Source organism: Petaurus breviceps, unplaced genomic scaffold (assembly GCF_028583685.1).
Source record: "Petaurus breviceps papuanus isolate PSGF00001 unplaced genomic scaffold, PetGlider_PUasm1.0 208, whole genome shotgun sequence".
NCBI lineage: Eukaryota > Metazoa > Chordata > Mammalia > Diprotodontia > Petauridae > Petaurus > Petaurus breviceps.
The window spans coordinates 30381118-30402886 of record NW_027185852.1 but is presented as its reverse complement, the minus strand read 5'-3'; the positions used below and the strand labels follow the sequence as shown (position 1 = coordinate 30402886).

General features: G+C 51.9%; 2 protein-coding genes across 5 annotated transcripts in view; both read left to right on the top strand.

The window, feature by feature from the left end:
* Window positions 1-21769, top strand: part of LOC138165419 (small ribosomal subunit protein eS8) — a 230373-nt gene that overhangs the window by 82320 nt on the left and 126284 nt on the right. The gene's annotated exons all lie outside the window — the stretch shown is intronic.
* The window catches only part of LOC138165415 (E3 ubiquitin-protein ligase RNF220), a 246520-nt gene that overhangs the window by 209642 nt on the left and 15109 nt on the right, over window positions 1-21769 (top strand). For 2 of the 4 annotated variants that reach the window (XM_069093745.1, XM_069093744.1), the window contains exons 4-7: window positions 4342-4437; window positions 12308-12350; window positions 17777-17898; window positions 18116-18248. In XM_069093745.1, coding sequence (XP_068949846.1) covers window positions 4342-4437; window positions 12308-12350; window positions 17777-17898; window positions 18116-18248 — 394 coding nt within the window. Of the gene's footprint in view, window positions 1-4341; window positions 4438-12023; window positions 12109-12307; window positions 12351-17776; window positions 17899-18115; window positions 18249-21769 lie in introns of those variants that run through there. The other 2 variants (XM_069093746.1, XM_069093747.1) reach the window with 2 other exon arrangements.

Sequence of the window (21769 nt, the reverse complement as noted above, 5' to 3'; positions counted from 1 at the left end):
GGCATTCATTCACCAGCCAAGCAGAGAGAGCAGAGAGGGAGACAGTGGTGGTGGAAGGAACCCTCGGATGAGAGGCAGAGGGCTTGGGTTCAAGTGTTGTCTCTGTTATTAATTACCTGTGTGGACCCAGGTAAGTATCTTGGCATCTCAGGGCCTCTGTGAAATAAGGAAGTTGGAGCAGTGATCTCAGAGGCTCCTCTTAGCTCTTCTGTGATCCTGTGCTGAGGAACCTGGGGCTTTTGAGGGGAAAGCAGGCTCTTGGCTTTTCCCTTCTTCGTGAAACAGGTTGGGTAACCCAAGGCTGACCAGGGAAGGGCCCGAGCGTTCCACTTTCTCCTTGCAAGTTCGGCACTCAAAGTACTGGTTCTTCCTACCTTCTCTAGCTCAGCTCCTGACGCTGCTCTTCCTCCTAGAGTCAATATGGGCCAGCCAGGGTCCTCAAAAAACAAACGAAACAGGGCTGAGTGTTGGCCCCCACAAGGAATGACCCCAAGGGCATAAGGCACCACCTTCAGTCCCAATGAAGAGCCCACAGTCCTAAAGTAAGCAGCCAATCCCTAGAGCTTTAGGTATCAGGGTCAGCCTGGGCCAGAGCAACCCAAGGAGGGGGAGCTCAGTCTGGGTGGAGCCTGGCCTAGAAAAAAGTGAAGGCACTTTGGCTTCAAGGATCTAAAGAGGCATCATGGAGAAGAGGTGAGATTTCCTCTTCTGGGCCCCAGAGACAGGACCAGAGGGTAGGGGACAGGTCAGGAGGCAGACTGAAGTTCCATGTCAGGACAAACTTCCTAACAATTACAGTGGCTTCAAATTGTAGTAAGCTACCCAAGCTTTCCTCTCACTACAAGGCTTGGATCCAAGGCTAGGTGTGGAAACTGGTCCGTGACAAATCGCGCTGTAAGGTTTGAAAGACACTTATCATAAGCTATCTCATTTGATCCTTTCACCTACCCTGGAAGAGAGGTGCTATTATGAGCCCCATGTTACAGGTGGGGGAACTGAGTCAGAGAGAGGTTAAGTGACTTAGGGTCACACAGCTTGTATCTGAAGCAGGATTAGCACTGAAGTTTTCCTAGGTCCAGGCCCAGAGCTAGTCACTGCATCCCCTAGCTGTCTGATGAAATGAGATGATCTGGGTAAATTGCTTTCAAAATGTGAGCCTGGATTCTTCTGATCCTTGTACTTCTGTGCCTGTCATTGCAGCCAAGCTAGCTTCTGAAGTCCCTTCCAGAAGTTCTAAGGAGATGCTGAGAAAACTGGCTTGGGTCAGAAGGAGGAAGGGAGCTATAGCTACCAGGTCCAGCTCAGTCAACTATGAGGGAGAGGTGGAAAGCCTTCCCTCACTTGGAGCCACTGGGGGGAGCAGGGGCAATCAGTCATCCTTTCAATAAGTACTTATTAAACACCTACTCTGTGTGTGTGTGTGTGTGTGTGCACGCGCGCGCACGCACCAATCACTGTGCTGGGTGCTAAGGTCATACAGACCACAATGAAACAGCCCTTGCCCTCAGGGCACTTACATTCTATTAGAAGGATCTATTGATCTACACACATTTATATTACATACACATGTGTACTGTATACACATACATGTATATATGTATATACACAGTGCACACTGTATGCATATACATGTGCTCTATGTACACACTTGTATACAATGTGTGTACATCATACACATGTGTGGGCACATATGTGTGTGCATTTTATGCATGTGTATGCATATATGCACATTATATATCCACACGTGTGTGTATGTATATACCCACAAACACTGTATACACATACATATGTATATATACACCTGCATATGTATAGACTACACACATATACATTATACGTGTACATATGTATATGCCCAATGTGTACATTATATATACATATGTATGTCCTCGTGTATATGCACACGTATGTGTGTATGCACACATACACTATATATACACATGCATGTATACATTATATGTGTGTGCCCATATATACATCATATGCACATTATATATTGTTATATTGTATATGCATGTATGTATTGTATGCATTATATATTTGTATATATTCATTCTATATTTTGGATATGGGTATACACACATACACTATATACACACACATGTATACACACTCATGCATATGTTCGCATGTGTATATACAGGTATATACATTATGCTTACATTATATATTGTTATAGACCTAGTATATGTATTATATTCTTGTAGATATACATTACATGTCATGTATAATGTATATGTGTATACACACATACACTATGTATACACATATATATTCTCATGTATGTGTATATTCACCCCGTGTACATTCTATATACACACATACATATGTATCTGCATTTCTGGGTATATATGTAGCCCCTGGAGCTGAGCTTTGGAGGAAACAATGGATTCTAAGAGTGAAGGTGAGAAACACAAAGGCATCCCAAGCTTTGGGGACCTCCTGCACCATCTGTAAAAAGGCATGGAAGCAGTAGAGTGTTTCCTGTCACTGGAAGATCTGGATGGAGCCAGGCTGAGGATTTGACTGCTAAATGGGAAGTTTGTATTTTAGCCTAGAGATAATAGGGAGCCACTAAAGATCTTTGGGTAGAAGAGGGACATGATTAGACTTGTATGTATCTCAAGGACTATCATTTTGGCAGCTGAACAGAGGACGGATTGGAGAGGTGAAAGACTGGAGGCAGAGAGACCAGTTAGGAAGTTATAAGAGTAGTCCAGGTGAGAGGCAGTGGGGGTTCTGCACCAGGATGGTAAGTGTTAGAGCAGAGAAGGGGGCTTAGAGGAAAGAGGTTCTGAAGACAGAAATGACAGGACTTGGCAAGAGATTGGATATGGGGGTGAAGGCACTGGAAGAGTTGAAGATGAGACCTAGAAGGCAAGCCTGGGTGCCTGGGAAGATGGTGCTGCCCTCACCAATAACAGGAAGCCTGGAAAAAGGGGAGAGTTTGGAGGGGAAAGATGATGAATACTGTTTCAGACATGGTGCATTAAAGGTAACCAAAAGGCAGTCAGTAATGTGGGGGCCTAGGGATCAGGGCCAAGGGGTCAGGAGGGAGGCAAGGGCTGGATATAGAGACCTGCAACTCACATGCAAAGGCGTGATCACTGAACCCAAGTTCCTCCTGCAGGCTATCTGACCTTCTGTCTTTCCCTCCTTCCCCTCTTTCCTGATTTGAGATAATAGATAAAAAAGATTGATTGCCAAGTCATCAGCAAAGATGCTCTGGGCCTCTACTGTGTGTTGGTGGGTGGAGGAGACCCCATCCTGGGAGAGGGCCCTACCTTTGGAGCCAAGACCAGGCACCATTGCTTCCCAGCTGGGTGACCATGGACAAGTCCCTTCCTTTGGATGGGATTGAGTTTCCTCCTCTGTGAAGTAGGGATGAGACTGTCACTCTCTCTCAGTGTGGGGGTAAAGTTGTGATATGAGACCCTTTGGGTCCAGCATCCTAGAACTGGGAGGTGTGGCCTTGCATCTGATCATTAAAACCTAACATCCCGGTCCTCAGTTCTGGCTGCTGGGTTTAGGGGTTTAGGAGAAGCCTGGTGTGGAAAAGAGAATCCTTGAGCTGGGGAGAAGGGAGAAGAGACATGAGAGCTGTGTTTAACTATGGGAAAAACTGTCCCTGTGGGAAGAGATCCTCCTTGCTCTGTGGCAGAGGAACACTGAGAGGACCTGGGAGCTGTCCAGCAGTAGGATGGGCTGCCTGGAGAGGCAGAGGGAAAGGAGTTCTCACTGGAGTTCTTTAAGAAGAGGCTGGACAACCACATGATGGAGATGCTTGCTCAGTTCTGAGGGCTTTCCAGGCTCATCCTGGTCCAGAGGGAATTCCTATAGAAGCCCAGGGCAGATTGTGATAAGGGTCCTTAGACCCGGACTGAGCTCAGGCAGGGGGCATTTCCTCTCCCCTCCCCCCACCCTGCCCCCAGCCCTGGGCTTCATGTTCCTCACTGTGCAATGGAGGCACTCTATTCACCCTCCTCCACTAGCTCCTTCAGAATCTGTTGGCAGCAGAGCTTTCTCAGCCTTACAGTGCTTGAGAAGTACAGGCATCCATGTTGGTATCATCAGTCACAAGCTGCACTTCTGCCTGGGGAAATCAGAGAAGACTCTCTGATGGGGTGGCACCTTTGAAGGATGGTAGTATATGACCAGACACAGTTTGTTCTCAGGCTTATAGTGAGATAGACCTCCCAGCAGAAGGGTCACTGGCATTCAGATGAGGCAGGGAGAGCAAACCCTTCCAGATGGACCACAAAGGGAAGGTTACAGGAAGGGTGGAAGAATCTGTGTCCCAGCCCCTACCAACCTCCCCTCCTGTTTTTATTCTTCCTACAGTCTCTCTTATTATCAACCTCAATCAAGCGAGAAGGGGACTCACCCACAGCCTCTCCACATTCTTCAGATGATCTGCACCACTCTGACAGATATCAGGTGGGTCTCAGAACCTCACATATGTGCAGTACTCCCTAGCAAGAGACAATCTGCTAGGATGGGAGCAAATGAACCCATCATTCCCATGCCCAAGAGCTGGGGGGCTGGGGTTGGGGAAGAGAGAGGATGCCTCTCTGCCTCTCCCACCAACCTATACCCCCTGACTCTGTCCCCCACCCAGAGTAGGCCTGGATGACCACTCAGATTTTTGGTGGTTCTGTGTACCTAGCACTCCAACCCCTGGCTGAAGATTGGGAATCAGGACGGCAGCTTTGGGGCAAGCTGGGGAAAGAGTGAGGAGGATTTTCCCAGGGTCAGACAGAATTTTTCAGGCTAACACACCTGCAGGCATGAACAGGGGATTCCATTAGGCTGTCTAGAAAGTCTCAGAGTCCTGGGTTGTCCTTGTGAAGATGGAAAAGCAGGCAGGCACTGAGGACTCAAATCCTAGGCTTTGGCCCTGGTTACTTCCACCCCCAGCAGAAGGGGCATGGAGGAAGCCAGAGCAGGAGCTCATAACCACCATGCAGGATGATGTCAAGGCCAGGCCTGGTAGCCTGGAAGCCTCCTGGCCCAAAGGTAAGTCTTGTGGAAGTGTTAGTAGAGGGTCTTGTGGATGATGGAGGCAAGCCCTACCCTTCTCCCTCTCACACTGACCAAGGCCACAGGCTCAGGGCTTCTAAAGTCTGTGAATGTCAATGGACCAGAGAAGATGGAGCTGAGCCTGGGCAAGGAAGTGGTTTGGGAGACCTCTACCTCAAAAAGGGGGTGAGAATGTTGTGGAAACCAGGACAAGAGACAACAAAGCAGCTTTGCTTCTGCTTCTTCCCTGTTTCCAGGGAGGGAAAGCCAATGAGTCACACACAGAACTAGAAAGAACCTGAGATTACCCATCCCTAATCTGAAGCTTCCCTGACCCATCTCTGCTGGTGGGCTCTTGGTGTCAGGAAATTCATAGGGGTTTGGGGGAGCCCCTCAAAAAGAGGCAGGCAGAGACAGAGAAATGGATCCAGGAGAGGGGGAGAGGCCGAGAAAAGAGAGAGAGAAGAGAAAAAAGAGAGAAGAAAGAGAGAGAGAGAGAGAGAGAGAGAGAGAGAGAGAGAAAGAGAGAGAAAGGGAGGAGAGGAAAGGAAAGGAGAAGAGGAGTGCTGAACTTGGTGTCAGGAAGACCTGAGTTCAAGTCCAGCCTCAGACATGTACTAGCTGTGTGACCCTGGGCAAGTCACTTTACCTTGTTTGCCTCAGTTTCTTCACCTGTAAAATGAACTGGAGAAGGAAATGGCAAACCACTCCAGTATCTTTGCCAAAAAAAACCCAGAAGAGTCACAAAGAATTGAGTATGATTGAAAAACCACCGAAGAACAAGATTTCAGGGAGTGGTACTCTAGGGAGGGTCTCATAAGAGCACGTCACCACAGATGAGTCTTTTATGTGTCTTGTGTTGCAAGCAAGGACAGCCTTGACTCTGTTGGTCTCCTTGTCATGCTTTTGAGTTTACAATCCACTAAAACCTCAGATTCTTTTCAGAAGAACTATTGTCTTTTACCCAGTTCTCTCCCATTTTGTACTTGTAAAGTTGATTTTTTTAAACCCAAGTAAAAGACTTTACATTTGTCCCTATAAAATTTCAATCATCTTTTTAGATTCAGTCCTATGCTCTAGCCTGACTGTTAAAATCCTGACTTTGACATCAATGTGTCAACTATCCCTCCCAGTTTAGGGCTCCCTGAAAATGTGATCAGTCTATCAACAAACATTAATTAATTATCTGTCACTGTGCTAGGTATTTGGGATATATAAGCAAAAGGGAAATGGACTCTGGCCTCAAGGAGCTGACTTTCTATTAGAGGAGGAAGAGATTTGTTCACAGATAAGGAAGTAGGTGAAGGAGAGTATGCCAAGAGCAAATAAAATATATAACTGATTTTGCAGGGGCAAGATATATGTATGGAGTAAGACAAAACTGCACAACACAGACAGATCCCTTAGGCACTCCACTGGAGACCTCCATTCAAGTTGACATTTAAGCTTTCATGATAACTCTTTGGATTCAGACATTTAACTGGTTTCCAAATCACCTAAATGTCCTATCACCTACAGGCCATCTCTCTCCATCTCTTCTGCATGAGAGACTTTGTCAAACAATGTAGCTGCAGCATTCCCCAGATGGACCAGTTCAGTAGTCCTGTCAACAAAAGAAGTGAGGCTGATCTGACCACCCTGGCCCGATGGTGCCCAGCTGATTCTTTCCATCTCCTTTCCCAGGCTTGATGTAGAGAGGTATCCCAAACTAGGGGAGAACCTTCGGACTTTGATGGCCAATCCTCTACTGGATTCTTTCTAATTGTGTGATTATGGCAACTTCAGCCTCGGTTTCCTTATCTGTAAAATCTAGGTAATAACCACTGCCACACCTATTCCCCAGGGTGGTTGTGAAGATGAAATGAAATCCTGTCTGTAGAGGGTTTTTGATAACCCTAAAGGGCTCCAGAAACATCCTGTATCATGAATTTCTCCCAAGCCATCACTTTATAGGTACCACTTTAGGATGTTGCCAATAACTGAAGCCTTCTCTCTTTGGAAAGACTGGACAATGGTTGCCTTTCTCCAGGCCTGAGGCATCTCTCCCATCTTCCCTAGGCTTTCAGGGATCAGCATCAAACAGTTCAGAAATCTTCACCTTCAGAAGTTGAGGCAATTCGTTCGTTTGGTCCAGGAAGCTTGAATTTGTCCAGCTTTCTCTTGCCTTCTTCTATCCAAAGATCATCCTCTATGGAACAAAAATGGAAGCATTTCCTGCTATCCTCTGTCTGTTGTCTCATCCCACCTGAGGCCACTACCCCAACCCAAGCCATGGTCCTAGCCCTTCCTCTTGCTAACGCTGTAACTACCTAAGCCTTGCCCCAAGAAGGGTTCTACTCTGCCCAGAAGGCCCTTTTCATGCTGAAGAAGCCACCTGACCCCCCCCACCCCCAATCATACAGTATCACAGAGACATTCAGAAAGAGACATGGGAAAAAAACAAGAAGAGAGATAGAGAAACAGTGAGAGAGGAAGACGGGCAGAAACTGAGAAAAGAGTGATAGATATGGGAGAGAGAGGGAGAGGGACAGAGAAAGGTAAGGAGACAGAAGAGACAGAAATAGCAACAAGAGAGAGACAAAGATAAGTGAAGGAATGAAAAAGTATTTAAGTGCCTACTATGTGCATAGCACTGCGCTCAGTACTGCCAGCCCCTGCTCTCAAGGTATAGAAAAGAGATCTCAGCTAAGTCCAATGGAAAAGCCCAATAGTCCTTTGGGTGTGGTGACAAGGCAGATAGATGGAAATGCATCTTCTTTGATACTCTATCCACTGATAAAATCCTTCTGTTTCTGGTGTCGAACCATCTGAGAGGGCAAGGACTTGGAGGCTGAGAACTTTCTTTTCCAGGTCTTCAGTTGATGTGGCTCCCAAGAAGCTGGGATCAAAGTCCCAGCTGAGGCAGTTGCCAGATCCTATCTGCAGTGGAGAAAGGGCTGAAAGGAGGACTAGTGGCCTGGGTGGGAAGTGCTATTAGTTCTGGGGCACTTATGCTCTCCCATCTGAGCCTAAGGGGACATAGTTATTGACATGGTGGCTGGGATTTAATGCAGAGGAAACCAAATGGGAGATGTCCAGGTAGAGAGCAGAGGGAAAGAGGTTAAGTGGTAGAAAGAGAAATAGAAAAGGGGGGAAGGAAACACCTTTGTGTCTCAGATTAACAGAACAAGACACAAAGGAAGGGAGAGAGACAGAAAGAGTGGGGAGATGAGAAATAGAGAGAGGGGACCTGACAAAGGAAAAGGGAGAAATATGAAGAAAATGAAGAGGCAGGAGAAAAGAGAGACCAAGAGAGGGAGGGACAGGGTGAGAGACAGGGAGGAATACAGAGAAAGACAAGATTGAAAGAGTAGAGGACCTAGCAAGAAGGATACAGACAGATGAGGGAGACATTAATTCAGCAAACACTGATCAGACAATTATTGTGTGCTAGCTGCTGAAGGACACATGGCCCCTTCCTTCAAGGGCTTTGGAATCTAAAGGCAGCTAGGATACATAACATTGCCTGCTGGGTGCATCAGAATGGTACCAAGATCTTTGTGGAGGCTCAGACACTGGGGGCAGGGGAGGTCGAGTCATTGCCAACTGTCTTGGGGCAGGCTTCTTGAGAGATAGGTCTAGATACACATAGTTAAGGCAAGGAGGAAGAAGGCATTCCAGGGAGAAAGACCAGTATGACCAAAAGCCAGTGGGAGGATTCACAGTATGATTCTGTCAGAGAGACTCAGTCAACTTGGCTAGAGTGCAGGGAACATGGGTACATGGAGAGGAGCAGATACTAAATACCTACCATGTGGAAGTTAGGTCCTGGACTGGGCTAGTCTAGGACTATAGTTGGAAACAATATAGATGGAAACAATCCCAACTCCCAAGGAACTGACGTTCTGATGAGGAAGATACCAAGGACAAATAAGTACTGTTCAGTCATTTTAGCCGGGTCCAACCCTGTGCCCCCATTTGGGGTTTTCTTGGCAAAGATACTGGAGTGGTTTGCATTTCCTTCTCTAGCTCATTTGACAGATGAGGAAACTGAAGCAAACAGCATTAAGTGACTTGCCCAGGGTCACACAGCTAGTTAAGTGTCTGAATTCAGGTCTTCCTGACTCCAGGTCTGGCACTCAATCCACTATGCTCCACATAGAAGTATAGATAGCACAAATATACAGAGAATAAATGTTAATAGAAGCAGAACAATTAATCACAAAGTAGTTGGAGCAGGAGAGCATTTGGGGAGGGAGGGGTTCATGTAGACAATGGTGCTCTGGTTGTCTTGAAGGAAGAGATTCTAAGGAGGTGAGTGAGGACTGGATTCTGCGCATGGAGGCCAGGTCAGTGCCAGAGCATGGAGCTGAAATAAGGAGTGGCTGCTGAGTGTGAGGCACAGAGGGCAGGTCTGCTGGACTGGACTGTAGAGGGTAGAAGAGTGTGCAGTGCCCAATGAGCCTGGAAAGAGAGGCTGGGGCCAGGTTTGAAGTGTTTTAAAAATGAATTGGAGCCTGGGAAATAAATAATAATGAGGAGGAGGAGAGGCGGCTAGGTGGCGCAGTGAATAGAGCACCAGCCCTGGTGTCCGGAGGACCTGAGTTCAAATCCAGCCTCAGACACAACACAAAACTAGCTGTGTGACCTTGGGCAAGTCACTTAACCCCAATTGCCCTCCAAAAGGTAAAAAAATAATAATAATAATGAGGAGGAGGAGAGATGACATTTACATAATATTTTGAGGTCTGCAAAGTACTTTTTCTGCATTATCTCATATGACAGTGACAACTTAGGGTGGCACCAGGTTGCAGAAGGCTTTGAATGTCACTCAGTGGAGTTATTGAGAAGAAGTAGGAAAGACTAAAGGGTTTTGAACAGAGAAGAAGAAGGGAGGGATGAGGGGAAGAGGGAGAAGGAGAAAGAGAGAAAGAGAGAGAATAACTCCCCAAGGACCTCATTCCTCCTCAGCTGAGGCCTTCTCTCCTAGGGCCAAGTGGAGGATCTCTGGGTCTCAACTTCCTCATCAGTGAAATGTAGAGGGAATTGCTGTTTCAAGGTCCTGGCCTGGACTCTGTGGGGATATGAATGAGGAAGTCATGATTCCTACCCTTCATAGGCTCACAATCTAGTAAGCAAGACCAGCCATATACAGATAATGACAATGAAGATCACCAAGCTGGTCAGGGGAAAGGCCCACGGAGGAAGGGAGTGAAGGGGGTATCAACAAGATGCATTGTGGGAGCTCAAGAGGAACAAGGAGGGTTGCTAAGGGGGCTTCCTAGAGCAGGTGGCACACGAGCTGGTACTGAAGAGAAGAAGAGGGGAATACCTAGGAAACTAAGTGGACAAAGATTCAGAGGCAGGAGATGCAACTGAAAGTTCAAGGAACAGCATTTAGCCCAGTTTGATTGAAATGCTGAGTACCTAAAGGGACAAGTTAGGAGATTGTCACAATCATTCAGCCAAGAGGTGATCTACTGAGCTAGAAAGCAGAGGGGAGCATCACAGAAGCTCCAAGGTGAGAGGGACTGAAGAAGATAATGCCCTTCCAGCTCATCCAAAGAAGGAGTACAAATTGAAGCTTGCTTCCACTTATTTGTACACTAAGGTTAGTCACTCCCTCCGTGGGTAGGTGAGGGGAAAAACACTTGATAGGAGGCAGGAAGTGGCAAGTCATACTCTCCAGAAGGACACCTTGGTGTGTTACCTTCCAGGACCACAGACCCAGCTCCAGACCTGGCCCCAGAGCTGACACATAAAGGTCTGGGGGGCTGGCCATGGGATGTAGTGGGTCCCAAACCAGACAGCTGATAAACAGTGTCCAGGGCCAAGGACAGCAGATACCCAAGGTTCAATGGTGTGAGGTCAGGACAAGGGTGAGACCGGAAGACAAATAAGACCCAGACAGGTGGCTAGGACATAACTTCTGAGCGGGGCATGCCCGATCCCGACAGACCCTGACAGGCAGACCCATAACTGACAAAACCAGATACATGAGGTTCTAAGGGATGTGCCAGGCTGGGTCAGAGTAAGACAGAAGCAGCTGGAGGCAGCTCCTAGCCTGATAATTAAGTTCCAAGGGTTGGACAGGGTCAGAATCAGCCTCAGACTGGAAGCAGGGGGTTATCCATACTGCTAAACATCAAAGAGGGAGGGTGGTGGGGAGAGTCAGGCCCCACTGCTGATACATGTAACGAAACACCACTGAAACATCCCATTCTAAGCCAGACCCATACCCCCCATGTTGATCCATATGCCTGATACACATGGATGGATATTTCGTCTAAGGGCCCAAAGTTTGATACAGGACAAATCCTGCTCTAAGGGGTGGGGCCAGGACCGAAGATCTCGTGCGGATACAGATACATACTGATAAATCACGTTCTAAGGGGCGGCCCCTGACAGCCCCGCCCCCCCTCCGCAGCTGATACTTAAAGATACCTTACGTTCTAAGGGCCCAAAGATTGCTACATAAAGACAAGTCCTGCTCCGAGAAGCCGAGTCAGACTCTCAGACCCCCAGACCCCAAGTTGATAACATACGGATACATCACTGGGGGGAGGGGGGGCTGTCTCACACACACACACACACACACCCAGCTTATACATGTAACACGGATTCAGCGCTTTCCTCGCAGACCCCCAGTACTGCCAAGGGCTACACCCCATACTCAGGGCCCCAAGGCTGACCCACACTGATCCACGCTGTCCCAAGGAGGCCCGCCCGGGGTCAGCCAACCTTCGCACACTGCCAGTCACAAGGACAGGGACCGGCCCCGTGGGGGTCGGGGGGGGGGGGATCCCCCCAGTCCAAAGGGGCCGCCTGCGCGCCGCGGCCCCGCCTCCTGCGGGCGCTGCTCGTGACCTCTTACCCCAGGAGCGCGGCGGCAGCGGCGGTCACATGATGAGGGCCAACATGGCCGCCGCCGCTGCTGGGAGCTGAGGCGGCGCCGCCGCCGGGCAGCCGCGGGGAATCCGCCCGCATCGGCGGCCTCGGGGCCGGGCGGGGGCCGGGGCGGCGGCGCGGGGGCCGGGGGCGGCTATGCCGAGGGCCCGGAGCCGCGGGCGCAGCGGGGCGGCCGGCGTGGGCGGCGGCAGGAGGGAGGAAGTAGGTTTGTTGACACGGGCCGGGCCTGGGGGGAGGGGCGGGGGCGGCCCGGGAAGGGAGAGGGGGCCTGGGGAGGCAGGGGAGGGGGCCTCGCTTGCCGGCGCCCCACCGCACCTCACCCCACCTCACCGTGCCCCTCTCCTTCCCTCCGCTCTCCGCTGCCGCCTCTCCCGCGCCGCCCGCCCGGATTTCCCCTCAGACCTTCCTGAGAGTGAGAGCCAACCGGCAGACCCGGCTGAATGGTGAGTCCGGACCCGAGAGCCCTCCCCGGCTCTGGGCATCCACCAAAACTCCGCGCCAGTCACTGATAAACGGGAACGGTGGGATTGGGCGCTAGAAGGCACTTCGAGAACTTCAGAGGCCAAATGATGGGGAAACTGAGGCTCAGAGCCTTTAGCATCTCAGATCTACAGCAGAAGAGATCTTAGAGGTTATCTAGTCCTGCTTCCTAATTTTATAGGAGAGGAAACCGAGGCCCATGGAAGTGAAGGGACTGGTCCAAGGTCACCAGGGTACTACATAGTTCCACCCCAGTCCTGTACCTCCACATCCCCTTTCCTGAGGGCACCCAACTAGTCAGCAGCAGAGCTGAGATCCAAACCTGCTCCTGGTGCTACTTTCAGGAGCCTTCCCATTTCTTCTGGGGCAAGGAGAGGGAGCCATAGCACATTTGGGGACCACCTCCAAGCAGGCCACAGCTATCCCCTCTTGGGGTGCTGGAGTTGGGTACAGACACTTTGTGGTCTAGGATCCCTTCAGCCCAGGCACCTGGCACAGGCAGTAGGGAGAGGCCCAGGGTGGCTCGACCGTGACCCCTGGCTCCCACCAGACCCCCTGCAGTGGAAGAGGAAGAAGAGAGTCAGCTCTGCTCCCTTTCTTTCTGCCTTACCCCAGGCAGCCTCAGGAGCCCTTGCCTTGCTCTAGGTTCCAAGCCAGGGAGCACCTAGGTTGAATTCTTGTCCCTGCCTAGGGTGACCTAAGGCAGCCCCTACCCTTCTTAGCTGGCTCCCTTAAGACTCATCACTTGAGGGAAGTTCCTCACTGGGAATCCCTTTCCACACCAGTGACCTCATGGACCCACACGGGGTGCTGCCGGGCATGAGGGAAGCCTTACCCTCCTGCAGCTTACAGTCTCCCCTGGGGGTAAAGTCAGCAAATAGAATGTCCCCAGAATGGTTTCAAGGAGCCGAGTGAAAGTGGTGAGGGGGTGGGGGGGGCACTAGGGAGTGCAAGTCAGTCAAGTCGGTGGCATTGATTAAGCGCCTACTACATCCTAAGCACCATGCTGAGCACTAGAGATGCAGAGAAAGGCAAGGATCAAGCCTGGAGGTCCAGTCTAGTGGGTAACTGCCTGCAGCTCCTGTGTACTAGGAGTGTCCGCCAGGGAGAGGCTTCAGGGAAGGTATTGGCATTAAGAGGGATAAGGAGGGCCTACTTGCAGAAAGTAGAATTTAAGCTGAGATTGGAAGGAAGCCAGGAGGCCAGCAGAGGAGGGACAGCCAGGGGAAATGCCCAGAGTCAGGAGATGGTGTGTCCTGTGCAAGGAACAGCCAGGCCAGCCTGAGGGGAAGGGGTGGTGTAAGAAGAATGGAAAGGTGGGAAAGGCCTTGAAAGCCAAACAAGATTTTATATCAGTCTCAGAGGTAGTAGGGAGCCATGGAAGTTTATTGAGGGGAGTGGGAGGTGACATGGTCAGACCTGCCCCTTAGGAAGATGGCCATGACAGCTGAGGGGAGGATGAATTGGAGTGGGGAGGCTTGAAGCAGGCCGTCCCAACAGCAGCCGAGGCAGCTCGAAGCCATGAGCTAGGAGCGCCTGCACAGAGTTGAGGAGAGGAGGGCGAGTATTCAGGAGATGGCCTTGCCAACAGATGGGGGGGGGTGGAGATAGTGAGGAGTAGAGGGCGATACTGAGGCTGTAAAGCTGGGGTGACTGGGGCTCCCCACCCCCAGCAAGAAGAACGTTACAGAGAGGGGAGTGCTTGAGCTCCCTTGGACGTGTTGGGCTCGAAATGTCTGTAAAGCATCTCATTCACACTGTCTGATAAGCAGTTGGAGATGTGAGACTGAAACTCGGGAGAGACATCAGGGCTGGACAGATAGACCTGAGAGTCGTTTCTGTAGCACCCATAGGTAAGAATGTGGGCACTGAGACCGCCAAGTGAGAGTTTAGTGGGAGAAGCCAGATTGTCCCAGGCCAGAGCCTTGGGGGACCCCCAAGAGAAGGGGCTTGACCTGGAGGAGGAGCAGCTGGGTGGGAGAGGGCTGTGTCAGGAAAACCTGGAGAGAAGAAAGCAGGGAAGTAAAGAGGCTGCTAGGCAGTGTCAGTCAGGAAGCATGAGGATGGGCCACAAGACAGAATGTTGAGGAGCACATAGGTCAGTTTGCCTGGGATGGGGAACGTGTGAGGGGAAGAAGTAGCAAATGAGTCTGGAAAGATAGATTTGAACCAGGGGGTTCGAGGGAAGGGTTGGGATGCCAGGCAGCAGGTTCATCTCGGGCCACAGGGAGCCACTGAAGCTTCTTGAGTGAAAGAGTGACCTGGTCTGACATTGCTCACAGGCAAGCCACAGCTGCTGGCCCTCCAGCTGCAGGGAGTCCACAGGACTCATCTACATACACCTCACCTAGGCATAGGACTATGGAGAGATTTAGAGTCAAGCTAATAACCTCATTTTACAGACGAGGACACTGAGGCTCACAGAGGCAAAGGAATTTTCCCCAAATCCCACAAGAAGTAAATAGCAAAGACCTCGTCCTCCAGTTCTAAAACCAGCGCTTTTTCCATTGCCAAGGAGTCCCTTTATTCCTTCTGGTACCGTGATGCAGCCATGGGCAAGAACCCTGGGGCCGGCCTGCAGCTGCTGGCATCAGCCACTCCAGTATATCTCCTCGGGGCAGAGGGGTTGGGAGTCCTTCCCCTCTTGGGTCCTTGGGCACCACAGGCAGGGCAGGCCGTTGGGAAAACTTGACTCTGCTGCCCTTGCAGCTGGCTTGGCCCACGCCAGTGTAGGGGAGAATTTCTTCACTAGCTGCCTTCCCTGCAGTCCATCCTCACGGAGCCATCTCCTGCCAGGCAAGATACGATCGGGAAGAACAAAGAGCCAGTCCCTCCCTGGCCACCTTGCTTTTTCTTTCTGTAAAACTCTATGGGAGATGATCACTAGATAACCTCCTTTCTACAGAGCCACTGCCTTGTACCCAGCTGTACCCCAGGACCCACATCATTTCTGCCCCAAGTCTCCCCCAAAACCAAGCGTCTGCTGCCTGTTTTCTCCCCAGGCCATGATGGCTTTGGAATGAGGCTCCTGGGAGCCCTTTGGCCCCAGTGCTGAGCTCAGAGGAATGGCACCTTGCTGCCCCATCAAAGAAGCTCTCTAGGAGCTCGGCCTTCTTGACCTCTCCCAGCATTAGTGCTCAGTGCTTCTGCCATCCAAACCGCCTCATTGGGCACCTTTAGCCATGTGCCAGCCAAGCAGGGTGATCCTTGAGTCCCATGGATTGTAATGTCTGGCCCTCGGGCCCTCAAGATCACAAGAATGGTAACCTCACAGGGTTTCTCTGGAGGTCAAGGATCTGGGCTTAACAGCCTCCCAGCTATAGGAGAAGGAGCCCAGAATCTAGAGTTAGGGGCCTACAACATACTACCTGTGTGATTGTAGGCAATCAGTGTGTCACTCTGTGCCTCAGTTTCCTTATCTGTTGAGTGAAGTTAAACCAGAGAATCTCTAAGGACTCTTGCAGCTCCAGCATGGAGGGAATGAGATAAGCCCTTTCTGCCCACTGAGTGGCTCAGCTCACTGGGCTCCCTGTACCTGGCAGCTCTGTCAAGGACAGAAGAGGGGGTGGGAATCTCCTCTAGCTTCTCAGCCTCTTGAACTTGACTGAGACCTTCCAGGGGAGAGGGGAGAATGGGGCCACCCTTGTCCCCAGGCAGGCGTGTACGTTATATGGTCTCTTCTGTCCCAGGTTCCCATCAGGTCTAGCCCCTGGGGCACTGACAGGGATTACAGGACAGTGGGAAGAGGGGGGGCTTAGAGTCTCCGAAACACACCTTGGTCATTTACTGCTTTTGTCACCTTGGGCAAGTCACCTCAGCCTCACCGAGCCTCAAGGGGCCACATTTTGGCAGCTTTGATGTCAGCCAGAAGCAAGGGGGCCCCCAGGATTTAGGGTGGGGAGACATCTGGGAGCATGGATGGCCTTGGCCAGGCCCTCCTAGGGGCATCCTTGGGGGAGTCAGGCTGTGTGGGAGGGGGTCTTTCTGCTCTGTGAGGTAGGAGTCAGATAGGCCACCCACAGCCTCCCCCCTTCCCCAGACCCCACTAGAACTGCTTCTCTGGGGCTAACTCCAGAATGACTGGTTGCCAGAATGCCCAGGTGGGGCTCTCCAGCCTGCCTGGGCCGGAGGGTCCAGGTGGGAAGGGGTTAAGTGTGTGCCTCCCCTCCCACTAGCTGAGCCATCAGTAATAGGGAAGGCAGGCAGGCTGAGATGGTGGCTCTCCAAGAGTCCTCTGACAGCCTAATCATCATTATTAATGCTAATAAACATTAGTGAACTCCTCACCTCCCAGCAGAAGGTTGAAATAATCACTGAAGAACCTGGGTCCCCACGAAGCTGTCAATGGAGAAGCTGGAAAGAAAGCAGACCGGGCGGGGTTTGGGAAAGAGCCCCCCACCACACCCCCAAGTGCTGCCCCTGCTTCCCTGAGTTCTGGAGCTCTAGGGCTTGTCGGGCTGGAGGAAGAGAGGGATCAGTGAGCTAATTAGAAATGATCACTCTTTCAGCATTAATTAGCCGTGCCATGGGCTCACTGGCCCACAGCCTCTGCCTCTGAGGCCACTCCCTCCCTTCCTCCGTGATTGGAAGTGAAGGTGCTCTGGGGAGCACAGAGCTCCCAAGATGCACCTGGGCCACAGCTAGAAGCCTTCTACAGAAGTGACCCTTTGTGACAGGGAGCAGTCTCCAAGAGGCTGACTCAGTCTATCCCTCTGTAAAATGGAGTTGCTTTTAGTAGAAACAGCAGAGTGCAGTGGGAGGACCACTGGACTGGGTCAGGGTCAGAAGACTCAGGTGTGAGTCCTTCCTTGACCTTAGGCAAGTCACTTAAAAGCCTCTTGGGGCCTCAGTTTCTTCATTCATAAAATGGGAGTAATAATGCTTGTGGGCAAACATTTTATAAATCATTGTCCTTGCTCAATCTCTGGGAGAAAATATTGGAACTTTATGACTTCTTACACCAGATAGGAACAAACTCCAGCAAAAATCTGAAAAAACTTCAAGTCGGTAGCTTGCCCACTGTGTGCCCAGACAGCCCAGTGCATGGCACACCATGCCATCTGTGCCCTCCAGCACCATTCCCTCTCTTGCCATTGAGCTCCCAGATGTGTGATTTCAGGGACTCGCTCCATCCACTCCCAGCTGCTAGGGTGCAGAGCCCCCAGATAGCAACCACTGTCTACCTGGGTGGGCAGAGGAGACCAGGCTTCTCCCAGCCCAGCTCTCTGAAGAGCCTTGAGCCTCTGTTCAGAGGACAGATATAGGGAAAGGCAGAGAGCCAGCCCTCTAAGGCCTCAGCTGGCTGCGCTTGTGGGGCCTAGGCCCCAGAACCTCACAGGGTCATTGAGGACCATGTCATTGGGGCCTTGTGGTTGGTTTTTCTGTGTAGCTCGAATTGGGAAGATGAAGCGTCGGAAGCAGGATGAAGGCCAGGTATGTCCCCTGTGCAGCCGCCCCCTGGCAGGATCGGAGCCCGAGATGAGTAGGCATGTGGAGCGATGCCTGTCCCAGGTAGAGGTGCCATGACCTCCCCCACTCCCTCCCCCCTTCCCTCTCCCTCTGCCCAGACCTGGATGTCCTGGAGGGGCAGGGCTGCTGCCCACTGGCATGCCTCTGTGCCTGGTGGTGGGGGGAGAAGGGAGAGGCGGCCCTGCTGGGGAGGGCGTGCCCAGCCCCCTGGCCTGGCTGGGAGCTCCACAGACCCCAGCTGCTTGCTCTGCCTCTGCAGAGGGAAGGCTCCTGCGTGGCTGAGGATGACTCTGTGGACATCGAGACTGAGAACAGCACCCGCTTTGAAGAGTATGAGTGGTGTGGGCAGAAGAGGATACGGGCCACCACCCTCCTGGAGGGCGGCTTCCGAGGTAAGGGCCTCCGAGGGGGCCAGAGGCACGCTCCAAGCATATTAACAGCCTCGGCTGGCAGTGGTGGGGGAGTGACGACAGGAAGCGGGTTGATCAGCCCCAGTGATGCATCGAAGGTGACAGCTGAGGCGGCTTAGCGCCCGCATCAAATATTAAAGGGACGGTTATGCATTTATCACTCCATCCCTTTTAAGGTTGATAAATGAGAATCCAGCAACCCGCTGCACACCTCCAGCGCTTCGGGCCCTCAGGGCTCCCAGACAAACACATTTTATGTTTCCCTCCTTCTCCTTGTTCTCAGTGTCAGGGAAATCAGTTACAGAGGAAAGAGTGAGTTATGGCAAAATTTGACCTCCTATGAGCTTTATTGGTGAATGTAATTTTAGCTCCAAGCCCAGCCCCTCTCCCTCTGCGCCCTCAGCCTGACCTAGGAAGGAGCTAAGCCACGCGGCTTCTCCCCCCACAGCTCTCAGGGCTGGCCACAGGCATTTCCAAGACCCAAGGGGAGCAGTTGGTATCGTTGGCAGAGATCTTAGGCCTGTCTGTGGTGATCTCTTGATTTGGCGGGGGAAAGGGCCATATTCCCCACACCTGTTCATAATTTAAACAGCAATGACTTGGAAGCCAAGGTTGAGCTCTGTCAGCCATGTCCCAGGGCAGAACCAGTCCTTCTAGACTGAGATCTGTTGTCAGCCAGGTTGGGACTGCTGCCTCCACAGGGCCCAAGGGGGAGGCTCGTTCTCCTCCTGACCTGATAGTATAGATGGACTTCCCACCTGTTAAGGGAAGCCACAGTGAGGTAGGTGCTCTGTGGAGTGGGCAGGGCTTGGTGTAATCCGGGGCATGTCATGCCAGGGAAGGTTCAGCCCAGGATGAGGCAAGCTTGCCATCTCCCAAGGATCCTCATTCCTCTGGAGGATGGGTCTGGCAGAAAGCAGAATTGGGATTTCCAGAAGCTAGATGATTCTGAGTGCAGCTGGCCAGCACTGCCCAAGGGGCTGGTCAGTGAGTGAGGCCATCTGCTTCCTAACTGCCCCCAGCTCTGTCAGAGACCGCTGCTACAGCTGTGTTACCATTGAACCCTAGAAGTAGGGAGTCAGGAAGGTGCTGGACCAGGCATTCCTTTTCCCATAGCTGAGAAATTGGTCAGATCTTGTCTGGTGTCTTATCTCAGCCCCTCGTTAGGGGAGGAAGGGGAGTGTTACTACCCATGCTGCAGATGGCAGACTGAGGCACTAAGCCCAGTAGCTGGTACAGTGGGATCATAGGACCATAGAGGCCTTTAAGAGGTCATCAAGGCTTTGTTTGATGATGCTAAGTGACTTGCCTGACCTCACACAGCTAGGAGTTGTCTGAGGAGAGATTCGAACCCAAGACTTCCCGAATCCAAGGCCAGTATGTTCCCCTTGTCATCCCACCAGAGAAAAGATGATACTATGGAAGAAATGCTAGGCCCCAGCCTAGTACCTTAATGGTTGTGTAACCCTCAGCAGATCTCAGCTTCCTCCTCCATAAAAAGAGGGGTTTGACCTGGGTAGTCTTGGGGTCCTTCCCAGAGCCCAGCCCCACTGCACAGAGAAGCTCTTGGGGATCCATAGATGTTTTCTTGGGCATGTTGGCAGGGATGGGGGGTGGGAGGCCACCCTCCCATCTACAAGGGGTACATGGCTGCTCTTGCCCTAGGGAGTTGGAATTCTGGCATCATCCTCTCCCTTGCAGTGGTGCGGACACCTCACCATGTCAGGACGCCTCCTACATGGCACACTTTGAGGTTGTTTTAAAAATACAAACTAACTGTACATTTCTGGCCCCAAATGTTTACTCCATAAGGTTCTCCTTTTAAAGAATTCCTAAGGGGGGGGGCTCAAGAGGGGCTGGTCTTTGAAAGATTTGGCGAGTACACACGCCTGTGTGTGTGACTTGAAAGGCAGGGCCTCCTTTATCTACAGAGAAGTGCACCCGCCTCCCCTGACAGAAGCTGCTGTCATCTCTTAGCCAGCTTAGTGCAGTCAGAAGGCGAACCCACTTGAAACACTGTTGTACACAGGGATCAATGGTATGCCACAGAACCACTAGTGGAGAAGCAGGCGAGGGAGGGAGCCCGGCCTGCCGGCTTCTGAGGCCCCGCCGGAGCCCAAGCTCCGGAGCTGTGAAAGGCCTGCTGCAGAGGCAGGCGCTCTGGGGGGCCCCGGGCGCGGTCCTGGGGGGTGGAGGGCATCGATCGCCCCTCCATGAGCCGAGCCTCCAGCCTTGGGTTGGGAGCCTGGACTGGCGGCCGCGTGCGTAATGTGATTGAAAGGCAGTTAAAATGGCGGTGACCTTTTCAGGAGGAATTAGATTGCCTGCCAAGACCGGTTAGAGGGAGTGATAACGCCAGCTTGAGGAAGCTGTCCAGCAGACTTCAGAGAGCGAGCCACAGACAGGGACAGAGGCACCTGATGTGGCCGAGGCCAGCCTGGGAGAATTGGGGATCAGTGCCTGCTCCATGCTCATCCTCTCTCCCCTCCCCACTCCAACCGGGCCCTTCCAGCTGCAGGCCCCCCTCCCCCTGGGAGCTCCTCTTTTTGAGCCGATCAGTTGTCTTGAAAACGATCTGCCTGCTGCTATGGGAGCAGCGAGTCTTCAGTGCTCTGCAGTCACGGCCAGTACAGCCTGATGGAGCCATGAGGCACACAGGCTCTGGGGCCTTGCTAGGACCAGGGCCTAGTCTGAGGAGTTACAGAGATTCCAGGGGAATAGAGAATGGTCCCCTTGGGCCCCAGCTGATGAGGAGAGCCCTTCTGGACTGGTGTGTGGGGCGGGGGGAGTCATGGAGTGCCAGCCCCGGAGAGCACTAATCACAGGACAGGCTAGCATCCAAACTCTGGGCCAGCGAGTGCCCCTCCTGCCCTGTCCCTGCTACCTTGGGGGCTGGGAGGACCGGTAACGGGGAGGTTCTGCAGGTGCCTTCCCTGAAACCAAAGACAAGCTTGTACAGTACAGTGAAAAGTGCTGAGGCTGAGACTGTCTCAGTTTCCTTCTCTCTAAAATGAAGGGGCTAGACTCCATGTGGGTGTAGCAGGACCCATCAGAGGCTCCCTTCCTGGGAGTCCTCTTAGCTGCCTGGGCCTGTTTCTGAGGCTGACCCAGAGAGGGGGAAATGCAGAGGGGCTTGTCTCCTGCTAGGAGCTGGGGTCAGGGACCTGGGCTCACGTGATTGCAGCTCCCTGGCAGTTAAGATCACACCAAAGAAGAGAAGACATGGGCCGACCCCGTTTCAATAAAGAGTTGGCCTTGGCACTGGGTACAGGAGCAGTGAGATGGAGAGATCTCCCAAGAGACAGGCCAGGAAATAGAAGAGACCTATGGAGGATCCCGAGTCCTCTCAGCCAATGAATTGTGAAGCCTATACTTAGCCCTATCACCAAGCTGGGTAGAAAAGGAGAAAAAAGAGCCTGTCTGGAAATAGAGAAGGCCTGGGCAGCTTCCAGCCATCTTCGCACTGCACCCTAGAAACGGCCCCTGGGAGGGCATGGCTTCTC